Genomic DNA, 14,547 nt, shown 5'->3' with positions numbered 1-14,547 from the left:
TGGGCCAGGAAATGAGATCTGGAAACGAGCCTGAAGTGTAATGCTTTGATACATCATAGGATTTCACTTTTTAGGGCTTAACGTGAAATTCACTCAAATGACTCACCAGCATTCATTCCAACTCCACCAGACGTTTCAGTAATAGCCGTGAACATTTTAAGATACTGGGATAATAGATAAATAAGTAGAGTAGTAGGATAGTGGGTTTATATACTGAGATTGCTAATATCACAGAACCGAAAGCCAGGCCACCCAGACAAGAAAGAAATACTCCTGATTGAGCGTGAGTGATGGAGGGTTGTTACTGGGATAAGATTTTAACAAGTTGGGTTAGTTTGACATAAGAATGACATAATGAACCAGCAATTTTGAAATATTTTCTAATGAGATGATTCAGGATTATGGTAATACAGGGAGTGTACAATATTCCTCTGTGATGAACAACATGTTTGACTTCATCTGAAAGGATATCTAAAAGCACTATCCATCATGGGCTCCCCAATGGTTTGTCACTGACCATTTCTTTCTACTACTATGTGACCCTGATTCGACACAGAGGTTGTTTTCGGTTTAAGGATTTCTCTTCCAAGCTGATGAGTTTAGGTCATCCTGAAGAAGTAAGTGTTGAGGAATGTACTTTGCTTTGACTTTGTTTGAAATGTGGACGCATGCTATTGAGTGATAATATCCAGATAAGGTTTATATGAGGTCTTCGTGTATTAACATCCACCAGAGATCTGGAAAGTGCAACAGGTTTTGTACGTGTTTCATATCTTTGCAAACCAAGCTGAGAGATTGTACTGCAAAATGCACTGACCTCACACTACCTCTTTACTTGTTTTTGTCTTTATCCTTCATTCTCTTCTTAATCAATATGCTATCTTTGTAAAATAGCTATCTTTTTCTTTCCTCTGTGTTCCACCTTTCTTTTACACTAATGTTGAGTAATGTATATATTTATAAGATTTAATTTATAAGAACATGTTTTGTTTAGTTTTTTTTTTTTGGCCTTGAGCTGTGTGGATTTAATCAGAAACGAGCTGAGTTTAGGTTTTACATGGCCAGCAGGGAGCCAGTGATAGGCGTATGGCTGTTAAGTTGGGCCCATAGCATCACAGTAGGGGGTATACCTCAGGTCGGTGCCCCAGTGTAATTAAATATTTCCTTGTATCCAAGGGATCTGGCTCTAGAGGAATGTCTGCCATTTGATCTGGGGCCTGGCCTCGAGTTGCTGGGTTATTAAGTGGTCCATGGAGCACTGGGTGATGGACGAGCTTGAGGGTCCTAATGTAGAATATAACCCAAGAGACCTTGTGTTTTCTTCCTGGATGTGCACAGGAGCTTGAAGCAAGATTAGAAAGAGGAAACACAATGACCTGCCTCAGTGGAAAATGTGATTGCTTTCTTTGACTCTGTATTTGATGGTGGTGCTTTTTCTCGGTTTCTCCTCATAAGATTCTAAGATGTATTGCTTGTCCATCGCTGGGATTAGTACTGTAGATTTGAAGCCATTTATCCTTTGCTATAAGACCAAAAAAAAATCTAGTTTTGGTGTGTACTTGAGAGACAAGTACACACCAAAACATGGTAGTAATGTTACATTAGAGTGCACAGATGAATTAAATAAAATCCTTTTAGTGCTATTTAGAACACTGGGTAGTGATTACAACAACAAACATATGACATTTGTCTGTCAAAACGAGACAAGTAAAGAGCTTAGACCACATTTTAGAAACCTCATTTATTATTTTAGCAATTTCTTTCAGTGATTGTTGGATTTGTTTTTTTGCCTATTTGATGTATTACTATGAAGTGTATGATTTCATTTGGAGTAACTCTTGTGTTGCAGGCAGGTAACTCTTAGTGACATGTTACATACGTATAGTCTAAACAACATACCTGGTTATTTAGTAAAACAAAGTGTGAGGTGCATGACAGAAAATGAAATTTGTTTAACGTTCAGTTCAGCCACATTCTCAAACTAAATCATTTATGAGCTTTGATCTGAGCTGAACTTAAAGAAGCTCTGGTGCCTCAAATGAGAGTTTTCATTTTGAATGGCTGACGCACATGATTTGTCAAGCCTCCAGAATCCTTTTAATGTGGTGTCCTTGGGTGAGTGTTATAATTGGATGGATAACAGATGGGACTGGAGGCAAAAGGCAGCTATGTTTTATTTTTTTAAAAAAAGCTCATTTAGGATTTGAGTTTCTGGTGTTTAAAGGAGCTCTAATGAAAAGAATGACTTGACTTTCAAAAGGTCATCAAAGACCCAACCGTCTTTTATTCTGAACACGTGGTTTCAACAAGATGTGGACATGAGGTCATATGAAAGTCATGTCATTCATAGCTAGGTTAATTAAAATGCAAACATACAAATTTGGTTTTATTTATTGTGAAAATCAACATTACTTTTCCAGCAATTATTCTGAGTCTCCTGGCGTTGTAGTCATTTTAACACCCATCAGCAGTACCCCATGCATATTCCCACTGCGAATGTTTACAGCTATTAGCAGTGGTGCTTGATTGTTGTTCTTGGGGTTTATTAGTCACTAAATTCAAAAAATATAAAATTAAAGCTCAAACACACTTGCTGAGTTGCCAGCCAGCCGTGACAAACAACTTGATTTGTCAAATATTCCAAACAGTTATTTCCTCTTGAGAATTTGCAAACAGGTCATTTAAAGGCTTGCTGCAGTTTGGTTTTGATTAAACTGAAGGTCGGATAGTTACTGTCTATCTGTTTGCTTGCTGATTAAAAATCTTTTCAGGCAGTGAAGACATTTAGGATGAATGTCAGCTTACTGAAAAAGCTGATTTAAATCATACAACAAGTTTTATAGTAACTCAGATTTAATACGGCTTTGTTACAGTCTTGAATAAATGTTTCATTGTTGTATGAGGCCGTGCGAAGGCGCACAGCTCCATTCAGTGCTGTCTGGTTAAGCTAATGGTGTCTGTATCTGTTGTGAGTCCCTTCCAAGGGTTGAGTGATGCTGACTTCTATTCTATAGCTATTATTCACAATGTTATATGCACTCCCTTTTACCGTTGGTGCCTTGCCACTGCATGAGCGCTATCCTGTCTGAGGAGGCCTTGTACACAGCAGTCACTGTGTTTTCCAACCCATGAATAGACTGTAGATGCCTTTGTTCCGGGGTGTTGTTGCTAGTCTAGCCGCTGCCGTGGTTCATTCCAGTGACAGCTTCTTTCTGATGATAACAGTGTGTTCCAGTTCAAGCAGAGTGAGGGCAACTCTAAAATAGACCTGTAATCACAGAGCCAGACAGAGAAAAGTGTTAGACGTGCCCTCAGACGACAGCTCTAATAACCAGCTGCAAAATTCAACCTGCGAGGCAAAATGTTTGAATTGGTTACCTTGCAGGACAATGTCCTTGCAACCGATACAGTAAGGCGTTCTCTAATCCATAAAGACAACAAGGTTCATCATTTCAGGTTGTTGTTGTTTTGGGTTGTGAAATATGCATTGTGTAGCATTTGATTTTTCAATTTTGGCCTGCTTTTTTTAATCATGATTTTTTCAAAAGGCTAATAGTGATTCATCTGTTTAGTTTTATCCATACATCTATGGTCCTCAGAAAATCCAAAAAAAAAAAAAAACAAGTCGTTTGTACCCCAATACTTTGTCCATTAGTGCTTCCTGCTGGCTTAATGACATCAAAGTGAGTGTGAATTTCTGTTAAATGTGATTCAAGGTTCGTGTCATAATTTTATGTGAACCATCCTAGCTTGCTTTTGTGAATGAGCTTGGCCAGGTGCCAGGACCCTGCTTTTCAGGTGTCTTTTGTGTCATGCAAATGAGATTGCCATGGCAACCTTGTCTGCTTAATGTCAGAGCACAGACCCGCTTGACTGCAAACTTAAGAGGTCTGATTTTTCAAGAGATCCTTAGCCCACCTGGTTGAGATAGAGGCTGCTTCCTTGAAGTAGGACAGATGGGAGTCAGATGATTAAAAACATAATTAAAGCTTTACTAGCAGGTTGTCACCAAACTGTCATCTGAAATTGTAATATAAATCTGTTCAGCAACATGAACACAGATTGCAGATAGAAAGTTAGAAGAATTCTTTCTGTTGAAGATGGTGCAAAGGAACAAGTTTATGTTTAAGTTTTGAAAAGCTGCAAGTTTGGCAAACTTTATTTTATAGCCTCCTAACTCCTCTTATGAAGTTTCCTGAACTACTGTGGAAACAGACTATTAATACACAGTATATAGGACCACAGCTGTTAATATAATGACATGGAAAATTCTTAGTGTGTTATAAAGCATTTGTAATTGTTTGAATAATTTACTGTGTTAACATATGGCATCCTTGACCTTGGAAACACAACACATAAAAATGCAGTTGGTTTTTAGCTTATCACTGCCTGATTAGCTAAGAAGAGCTTTAGCACTGACAACATAAAAACAGTGTGCAAAATCCTGAGATTCATAAAATGTCGACTAATGTTGGCCTGACATGTGAAAATGCTTGTGTGTGTGTGTGTGTGTGTGTGTGTGTATTTATCTGTATATAATCCTCCACACTTTCATCTTGCGGACCGGTACTTTCCGGTGGAGGAATCTTGGAACATTCCAAAAGCAACACGCTTCTTCCCTGACTGTACAGTTACAGGTTATCTCCCATATCTGATGTGATCCTTTGTTATTCTGTGGCTCTGGATTTCCATATCTCCTCTCGGATGGCCCAAAATGCTGACGCTTATCATATTTCTGGCATGTGGAGGGAGATTTTTGAGAGGCATCGGTGTTGACTCAAGGATTAAGTTGTATTATATTAGAAAAAAGAAGTTACTGATGTTTCAACCGTGTTGGTGGGCTAATATTTTGAGATGAATTACAGTCGTTCCATACCCGCCTATGAGCAACCAACCGGTTTCATAGTGGTGTATTCAACCTTTCCACAAATGCTTAGTGTGCATTCATAACCGACAACCTGCACGCTTCTCACATGATCATTTATGTTGTTACTGCCTTTTCTAAAACTCCACATGGAGCTCACATTTCTCTCTTAACAACCACAGCTATGATAATATTTCCTTGTGGCAAAGTTGATCCTGAGAACGTTTCCTCTGTGATGTCCGCAGTCTGTGAATGGTACAGTACGGGCTTCCCTTCAGGCTGCAGCACTCGTGCATAGCCAAGCACAACAAGTGACTGATCCACAGGAGGAAGTGAGAGCATGTCACCATCAGAGCATGAGAAAGGAGCAGGACAGGAACCCCAGCATGGCCTTCCTCTGACGGCCTGCATGGAAACAATGGCTTTGGCAGCCTCTCAGTGGTTGGGGTCTTTTCCTTGTTTCTACATACATTATGTAGCTGAGTGGTGTGTTTGCTCACTCTCATAAAGTTTATTGCACTGTAACTTTGTGTTTAGGGTGTGATTGTGATTATTATATTTGCAATGAGTGATGCAAGTCACAGAAGCATGTAATACTAGTTCCATATTTGATCTACTTGTTCATGTACAGAAAAGAAAAATGTTCTTCATCTGTCTGTGTGTCAGCTCAGTTAACTTTGGCTTGGACAACTTAATCTCAGCACACCAACTGATTGTATTGATTACAGATGGAAGAGTGGTGATTGGGCTGTTGTTTGGTCTACAAGTAGTCTAAACAGCATTACAACAGCATTACAGCTGTCGTTATTGAGACATGATCAAGTGTTGGTAAAATGAGGTATGTCAACATGCCTAATGATGTGAAACAAATGTCATACTTCTTTCTATTCTCTGTTGCTTTACCCCAGTTTGCCTCTGTCATTATTTTGAGAATTAGTTATTTAAATAACTTTTTTCTTTCTATGCACTCACAGCATCACTCAGATGAAAATTTTTCATGAGAGCTACTTGAGGTTTTATTTTAGTAGAAGGGTCTGAGCATACATTTTCTCACGGTCTTGCCTTTGATTGCTGTTTCAATAAAGTCGGCTTCTCTAACTTTCAGAAGTTGTTTAATATGCACGGGAGCGTCTCAGACAAGGTGCAAGTCAACAGCTGAATATGAAATTGATTTGAGAGGCTCAAAGGTGTCTGGCAGTTTGATTAAGACCTCAGTGTTGATGTGTTGACAATATGGCCTTGAGAAGGCATGTCTCTTTCACATATTCAGTGACACATTTGAGGAGTCTGGTCACAGTCATAGTTTTATTAGAAAGATAACTTACTGAACAGAGCTATCAGATTGTGACTGGATGTGAAAGGCACGGATCATTTAGTATGCAGTTGACATGTGTTCTGTGCCATTTCCCCAGCGTTATGCAACTGTTATTCTAATCCTGGAGTCAGTGTGATTGTTTTGAAAGCAGCCTCACCACAATGCTTGTGATATGACAGGTGAATGTGCTCATGTAGGAATGTGTCAGTCAAAGCCTCTCGGGCTCGCTGGTCGCACTTGTTCATACTGATGATGCTTTTTTTTCCCCCCATGTTCGTGCAGTTGTACAGTACGCTGCATGCGCATAAATTTACAACCACAACTAATGCCAGATTCGTTGGTGCTATAAATAATGATCAGTTCCATCTCCATACAGTAATAAATGTTTCCAGTAGGATAAGGTGGAGGCAAGGTTCCCGGTGAAGAGAGAAAGATGGTTTCTAGTAGAATCCATGCCGTGCTTGTGGGAGTCTTTTATCTCTCAGCTACCAGTCCTTTAACGTATCAAGTGAGAGCAATAAAACTCAATTTCTACTTCATCAGTTTGGGTAAAGCAGTAGTTCTGTGCTATAGAATATCATCTGCCATGACTGTAGCTCAGAGACAGATTATTTTTTCTAGACTCCTACCCTTTGATACACTGCTTCATTACGTCCAGCTGTCATCCTCTTTATGAAATTTTCTGCTTTCTGGAGCTTCTTTTAGCCTTCTGTGTGACCCAAAGCAGATCTGATCAATCGCCTCGTCTGTTTGTCACGCTAGTGGCTGTCTGCTTGAATAAAAATAACATTTGAAAGAGAAGATTAGAGAGAAATAACTGCCAGTCAGCCTGTATTGTATTTGTCTACCTCAGTCTGTCTGTTCCAACCTGCAACCTCAGGCCACCACCTCAAGTATCAGCTGCAGCTGTCTAAATGGATGCACCAAACATATCCAGACATCTCTCCTCTCTGGGTAGTTTGCTTACTCTGTGAATCACCTGATGTAACATGCAGCCCTACCTTTATTTTCAAGATCATTCTTAGAGAAAGGTGTGGTAGATCTTTCACACAACATAACACATAACACGACAAAAGACAAGACCCAGCAGGGATGGTATTGTTTTTTTTTTTCTGTATGGAAAGTTGAGACAACAGCAGTGGAAGGGACCCGGACACTTTCGTCGTTTGGAGGTGACATAATGGGAAATGTGGGAAAGCGGAAGCAAAAGTTGACTGTTGGGGTTAAAAAAGCAACACAGGAGCATTTTGTCCCTGAGAAGCCCAGCAGTCCAGACACACACGATAGAACTGTGAGCTTCGATGAACTGTAAACATGCAGTGGTGTTGATCTCTGTATGGGAAGAGTCAAACACGGATATCCATAGGAATATAAGTGAATGGTGCCAAGCAGAGGGAAAAATGATAATATCATTGGACAGGAGGTGGAATGTCAGAGTTTAGGTATCTTACACCACCTTTGTTAATTATTCATAAACGTTACACTTTATGAGCATTTTGCTAGTTTCTTAGCTCAAGCTCTATTAGTCATATACCAAGGAGCAAAGAAAATACCTCAGAAGAATATACAAGGGAAAGACTTTCTGTTGTACAAATATTATAAGCCAACTACGCATGATTGTTACTGTACCAACTAATAAAGCTCCCCAATGCCTCATGATTTTAATGGAAACACCATGTAATTCCATTGGGTTATGTCCATTTTTCTCTTGTAACAAAGGCAATACCTCTATGCTTGGATGTAGTTAATTTCTTCAATGCATAGATTTAGTCAGCAGTGCAGCAGAAGAAATATATTACTTTTGTCAAGCGAAATGAGTTGTGTCCATTAAGGTGTAAAAAAATACTCTCCACAATTATACTTTGACAAGAATAATATAACAAAGTGTTAATCTTTTTAAAACCAGTAATGTGGAAAAATGTTCCTTATATAACTGCACACAATATACTTTATGTCAGGGCTGCAGCTAATGATTATTTTCATTATAGATTAATCTTCCAATTTTTTTTTTACGATCTTCTAGCCTGTGTTCAATTACTGTAATAAGTGACAAAGAGAAGCAGCAGATCCTCACATTTAAGAGGCTGGAACCTGCAAAGGTTTGATATTTGTGTTTGACTGCCAGAATAGTTAACAACTAATTTTCTTTAGATCGATTAATAGACTAATCCTTGCAGATCTGCTTTGTCTGCGATTGCTCAATTTTGCAAGTTAAATATAAAAGCCAAATCTCTTTTTACAGTGTTTCTCTGTTCATGGTTAGACTGTGTACTTGTAGGAAATTTTGTCACGGTTTCTGTTGCTGTGGGCTCTCAGAGTGAAATCTTCATTGTTAAAGCATCTCTTTTCTTCTGCTGCCTACAAAAGGAAGCTTGTACTTGTGCTTGACTCCAGAATTCTTCATATTGTGACCTGAACTGTCCATTCGTCCCATTATAAACTCTCACTATATCATAAGAATATAGGGCATACGTTAAACAGAGATCTCATATTTAGGAATTTAATGTTGTTGTGGTTGTGTTTCTAATTATTGCAAAACTTAAGTCTTGTGTTTTATTGATTTTGTCTCCCTAGTGACGAATAAGAAACCGTCCCACGTATCCATCACTAAGGTGAAGCAGTTCCAAGGATCTTCTGCTTTCATAAAAAGGTCACAGTGGACAGTGGACCAGCTACGGCAGGTCAATGGCATTGACCCCAACAAAGTATGTCATTTCTGTTATTTGCTATGTATTACCTAAAGTAGCCATTGGACAACTTGGGTTCATATGAGTTTTACGAAATAAATTCATTTTCCCTGTCTGTTTTCCAAGGACTGTCCAGAGTTCGACCTGATGTTCGAAAATGCTTTTGATCAGTGGGTTGCTGGTTCAGCAGGAGAGAAATGCACTTTCATCCAGGTTCTTCACCACACCTGCCAGCGCTATGGCTCTGCACGAAAACCAGAATTCGTCAACTGTCAGTCCAAACTGCTGGGGGGTAAGATGGTTAAAGAAAAAAAACCAAAACAAAACAAAACACTTTTAGCTGTCTAACGGCTGTCTAAAAACACTTTTTAGAACAGATATTTCTGTTCAGAACACAGTGGCTCGGCAGCAACAGACTTGCTGCTGTCATACTGTGCTGTAAGCCAGTTTGAATCTGATTATTTATGATGACAGCAAGCACCTGGTGTACATGAAAATGCATGCTTATTCATACACAGCATCTGTTGAGCACTCTACTGAAGTGAGGTCAATAAGGATGTCCAGCAAAATGCATCAGCTGTGACTCAAAGCACACAGCTGATACAGATCAACTGGTTTAAAGCACGCAGAAATAGACAATGCAGAAATAATAATTTTCATTTATTTATGTGATATTGACACATTTCGTTGTCTGCTTGGAGTGTGACTCTTAATTTCCAATTGTTTTCTACCATTAGCAATAACATTAAACATCACAGTAAGAACTGTAACAGTCTCTAAATTATTCACACTGGAAAGAAATCTGAGACTGTGGAACAGTCTGTTGAGAGCTAACCTCTCCTTTGAAAATAATACTAATTTCATGCCGACTAATAAGTGAAGACAGGCAGATCGAACAAGTCAAAGAAAAACCAAATCCCAAATGTGTTAGACAAGTAAAATGTAAATGTAAAACCACATAATTGGCCATTTCCTGACTGCAAATTGTGTGTTTGTAACCCAGGAGGTGATGAGTGCTGTTGGTCGATGATTTCCTCTACAGTGAAACCCAGTAGCAGCATCCTGAGCAGTTTAATCAAATATTGATCTGTTTATCTCCAAACCTCATCTTTGCACACCATTCAACCTGTTGCATTATTCATGATATTATGTATACCCGTCCCGAACGTGCCTCCTACAGGGTTCCCATCTGCATCATATATACATTTTTGAAAAGCAAAAAAATAAAAAATAAAAATGTGTGCTGGATTTTAAACTTCCAGTTCTTGCACTACAAGTTTTGCTACAAGGATGCCTGGGTGATGCTGCAAGTTTGGAAAGTATTATTTAACATATAATACATTGCAGGGGTGAGACTGGGTGAAATATGTGTGTAAAGACAGTATAGTTGCTGTTAAGTTTCCTTAGCTCATAATTCTTTTGTACTCTGTGTGTGGGAACTCACACTCATTGATGATTAAGCTGCCCGTTCTCTTCATTTTGTTACGTTGCCTTGACCTCCCTCCCACTCTGAAAACCGTATTTAACTTGCTTAAAGTGACCCTAGTGCATACTATAGTCTCTGTATACGTAGGTGGAAAGGTAGTGGTGCCCCGGAGAGCATTGAACCAGGTGGTCTTTAGTGTAGGATGGATTATGCAATGCAGATGTTGAATCAACCACACGCCTCCAGTTGAGCTGAAATGTACACTTTGTAGCTTTGTAGCATTGTTGTAAAGGTACTATGTGGAATGTTCAGAAAATCATTGTTGTTAATGACCCCTGTGGCCATTAACTGAACTGCAGATAGAATCCATTTGCTCGCACACAAACATCATCCTGAACATCGACCAAAACAGTGACATGATATACACTAGACTGAATTCTGAAATGAGCAATAAAAGCTGTAAAATAAATTGCAATCATATTTATGATAACGTTACTATCGGCTGTGTTGCTAATCTTTTATTTGGACCATTGGGTACATGATATAAACTGTTTTGCCCTTTGCAAAACACCTCACACAGCTAACATAACCACTCTGACCTTGGTTGACCCTGGCGACTTGACCAAGCTACGTGGTCAACTTTGCTTAACTTAGGTTACAGTGATATAGATGGCCTACTCTGCCTTGTTCAGTTAGTAGTATTAGTAATATTGATCATGTTAGCTGCTAAAGTCATTTTGACGCCTAGCCAGTTAACTCATTAACTCAGATAGTATTTTGCTAGCATACAAAAGGTCAGCCTTAACTTAGCTGTGCAGCATGAATCTGGGGTGGGTGGGTTGTTTCTTAATGTGAACTGATAAAGTAATTTGCTAAGGTTAAGGTAGTCATTTTTCAAACCGAGACCTGGAAGTCAGGATGAACTAGCTGACATCTGCTCAATACAGTATGTTCCAGCATTAGCTATCTTGCAATTTGTCCATATTAGAAAGCAAGTTAATGTCAGCAAGCATTAGACAGCTAAAACCACAATATCACAATATACTTCATGTGCTTTGCAGTAATAGCTTTGACTGTAGACTTTGGTGTTGACTGATAGACATAATAGATGATAAGAGAACATTAGCTATTGCTGCATACTGTTGTTGCTGTACAGGAGTAGAAGAATGGCAGGCAGGGCATTTATGCGTCACATCCTCCTTTGGATTGATTTGTACTTTACTTCAAAATTAGTCTGTAAGCTGTGTGTTATAGGCAACTGTAACATTTGGATAACTTTTTAAAGTTATGTCATAATCCGTTCATTCATAATACTGGCAAGACAAAGCGATTAATACATGTAAATTGCTTCACATTCTTCCATATAGAAGCTTCACAAAACTGAACAAACTTATGGACGATATGAAACACCTGGCTCTCAGTGAGTAGATGTCGTTGTGTGTGGGAGATTAAAAAATTGACAGCTCGCCGCTCGCATTGTGACAAGAGGAAAAGAGAGGATGCCAGCGTGCTGCCAGCTCTTGTCTACTCCAGTTTAAGTCTCACACCAGTGCAAAACAAAAATCGTGACGCTGCTCAGGTGTGGGACCATAACTGTGGGAGACTCTTATCAGCAGAATCCTCTCTGGATGTCAGCCCGTATGAACACACAAAAGGTAGATAGTTAATGCACATAATACTGCTGATACACTATCAACACCATTATTAAGTACTTAAGAAGGACAAGTAGGTTTTGCCATTCAAGATAGTGAGCATAGAGTGAACGAGAATGTAGTGTAATTCCCAAATCTCTGAGGTTGTTTTTTCCCTACTAGGGATGTTACGACAGTGTCATCAGTGGTAGCTGTGCCAGCAGCTTTGTTCTTCACTAGAGCTTAATCTTACACAGTTTCCACATGCTAATTATGTTGCTACAGAGGGTCGTGTCAATCTTGAATCTAAAATGATAATAGACGGCAGACAGCTCATTCATGCATTACATCTGTGAGGTAATGTTGTTAACGTTTCATCATCAGGCAGTATTGTCCCAAGTTTCATAATTTCATTGGAGTTACTAGGTACATTGATATTTTGATGCAAAACCATTTCAGTAAAACTCTAGATTGAAATTAAATTCAGCAAAGGTATTTTTTAATATCTCGGACTGCTAGGTCTGCATCTTTTATGACTCTGTCCGTATCCATGTGCCTTGTAACTGTAAATAGGTTTGCAGAGAGTTTCCTAAGTGAACTGAGGCTGCAGAGTTTTACAAGCGCATATTTTTGGTCCTTGATGGAGCGTGTAATTGGTTTAGAAATAAAAGCAGCTAATTTTCTAATTATTTTGTTATCAATGCTGACTTAGGCTGCTGGCCACACTGTTATGTACCCCAACTCCCACCTGGGCTTTTCTGTTTCACTGACCTGTATTCATGACTTGAGTCTAAATGAAATTTCAAATCTGTGAGCCTAAATTACATGCTTTTAAACGCTCACATGACTCAAACTTGTCTCTTTAAATGCTGCGTGTGAGGGTTATAATCAGTGAATGACTAAACCAGTAACTGTTTTCACTGTTTTGGCATTTGCAAATAACTGAACTCTCAACATTTAACTTGTGATTTAATAATCCATAAACAGTAACCCCCCTTGACTAATTTCAAAACTATATCATGGTTTAAACATCAAAGCTGACTTTTGATATTTTCTCATCACAGAAGACCAAGCTGTAGATTCAGTCTTTTTCCGTTGCATGGTCTATTTGAACAGAATGAGGAAAGAATTTGTTTCCCACCTGAGTCATCTACTGAGACAAGGTAAGCAAGTGCTGCAAAATTGCTTGGACTAAATGTAAAAAGCTGTATGCCTTGCAAAAAGTATTTAGTTCCTCCAAAATTCTGAGTGGTACACAGTGTTTCTTGGGCTAAGTTAAGCAAGCATATCCCCTACTAACAACAGGTTCAATAAGTGACTACATGAAGTGCAGGTCCATTATAGAATAGATGCAATTAAAAACTTAAACTTAAAATGAAGCCTTACCCCTGCCTTCTTAACTGAGGGCTCTGCCGCTTGCTCTCGGGGACTGAAGTGACCTGTGTTGTCATTGTTAAGGCTGTACTGTAATTCACATGAACAAACACAGAGCTGTCCTCCGCATGCTCCCCATGAGCACAAGGTCAACATTTCCCTGCTCTGTGTTGTCAGTGTCCGAGGGTAAGTACAAGCTCAAAGGGATTTTAAGTTTACTTCCAAAGGTTATGTGAGTTATGTTCATTGTCCTTGCTCCTCACTGTCAAACTGTGTGTGTCGAGCCACTAATACTCTGCAGAGGTAGATCACATGTACAGGGGCATTACAGTGATCGAGTGCTTCTCCCTAATGGTTTCCTCGGTATTCCGTACTTTTGGATAGCATTTCATAAATTAACATTTAAGCTTAGTCAAGACTATAATGATAAGAAGTTATGGATGTTTAATGCATTGTGTGGTGCTGACATTTATCTGTTGATTAAAGCAATTAAGAGGCGGCTGTTCATGAATATCTAGTAGCTATTTTTCTCACAGAGTCTGCACAAGTGTCGGATGTGCACGATTGTACTTGTTGGTATTCTTTTATCGTGCTGGTTGAAAAGTCTTCACCGTGGCAACGCACTGAGGCTACGGCTAAAGGCCAAGAGAGCAAGCAAGTTCAAGCCTTTCCTGTTTAAGTTTTGGTTTCAGAGAGCACTCGAAAAAGCAGACGACAGACTTAGGAAAATGGTTAATGGTCCTTAGTGGAGATAGTCAGTAAATAGTACAAAATACACAATGGAAAAAGCTCACAAGAATGAGAAACGAAACAGGAAGATAACCAGACAGCAGGTGAGTGCAAAAGCCTATGGGAGATGTCCAGAGCAAAGATTCCAAAACACAAAGGCAAACTCCAAAAGCTGGGGCATATCAGGTCCAGTCCGGACACAGCTGGGCAGGGAAGAGAAGAGCTTGGAGGCAAACCTGAACAAGGAGAGCAAAATTAGTCTTCTCAAAATGAGCAACAATGAAATTCAAAAAGTGAGCCTGACAAAATACCACATCCGGCGAGGGTGGAGAAGGAGAGCCGGTGTTAAATATCCGCGGGTAGTGATGAGTGACTCGAGGCAGATGAGGCACAGGTGTGCAGGCAGGTGACTGACAGGATGCAGGAAGGGCTCCACTCCGGAGTGGACAGGCAACAGAAAAACCAACCGGACGAAGCACAACAAGACAGCGAACAAACAGAACAAACAAACAAAGAGACAA

The 14,547-nt window shown here is 39.4% G+C and overlaps 1 protein-coding gene across 5 annotated transcripts in view; it reads left to right on the top strand.

Annotated features, from left to right (window-relative positions):
- Positions 1–14,547, top strand: part of stxbp6 (syntaxin binding protein 6 (amisyn)) — a 130,537-nt gene that overhangs the window by 32,025 nt on the left and 83,965 nt on the right. For all 5 annotated transcript variants that reach the window (XM_046414015.1, XM_046414013.1, XM_046414012.1 and 2 more), the window contains exons 3-4: positions 8,754–8,884; positions 8,993–9,158. In XM_046414015.1, the coding sequence (XP_046269971.1) occupies positions 8,754–8,884; positions 8,993–9,158 (297 nt within the window). The remainder of the gene's footprint in view (positions 1–8,753; positions 8,885–8,992; positions 9,159–14,547) is intronic.

This window comes from Scatophagus argus, chromosome 15, assembly GCF_020382885.2.
Source record: "Scatophagus argus isolate fScaArg1 chromosome 15, fScaArg1.pri, whole genome shotgun sequence".
Lineage (NCBI taxonomy): Eukaryota > Metazoa > Chordata > Actinopteri > Scatophagidae > Scatophagus > Scatophagus argus.
Note: the sequence above shows the minus strand (reverse complement) of the source record. Positions and strands in the feature narration are given on the sequence as shown.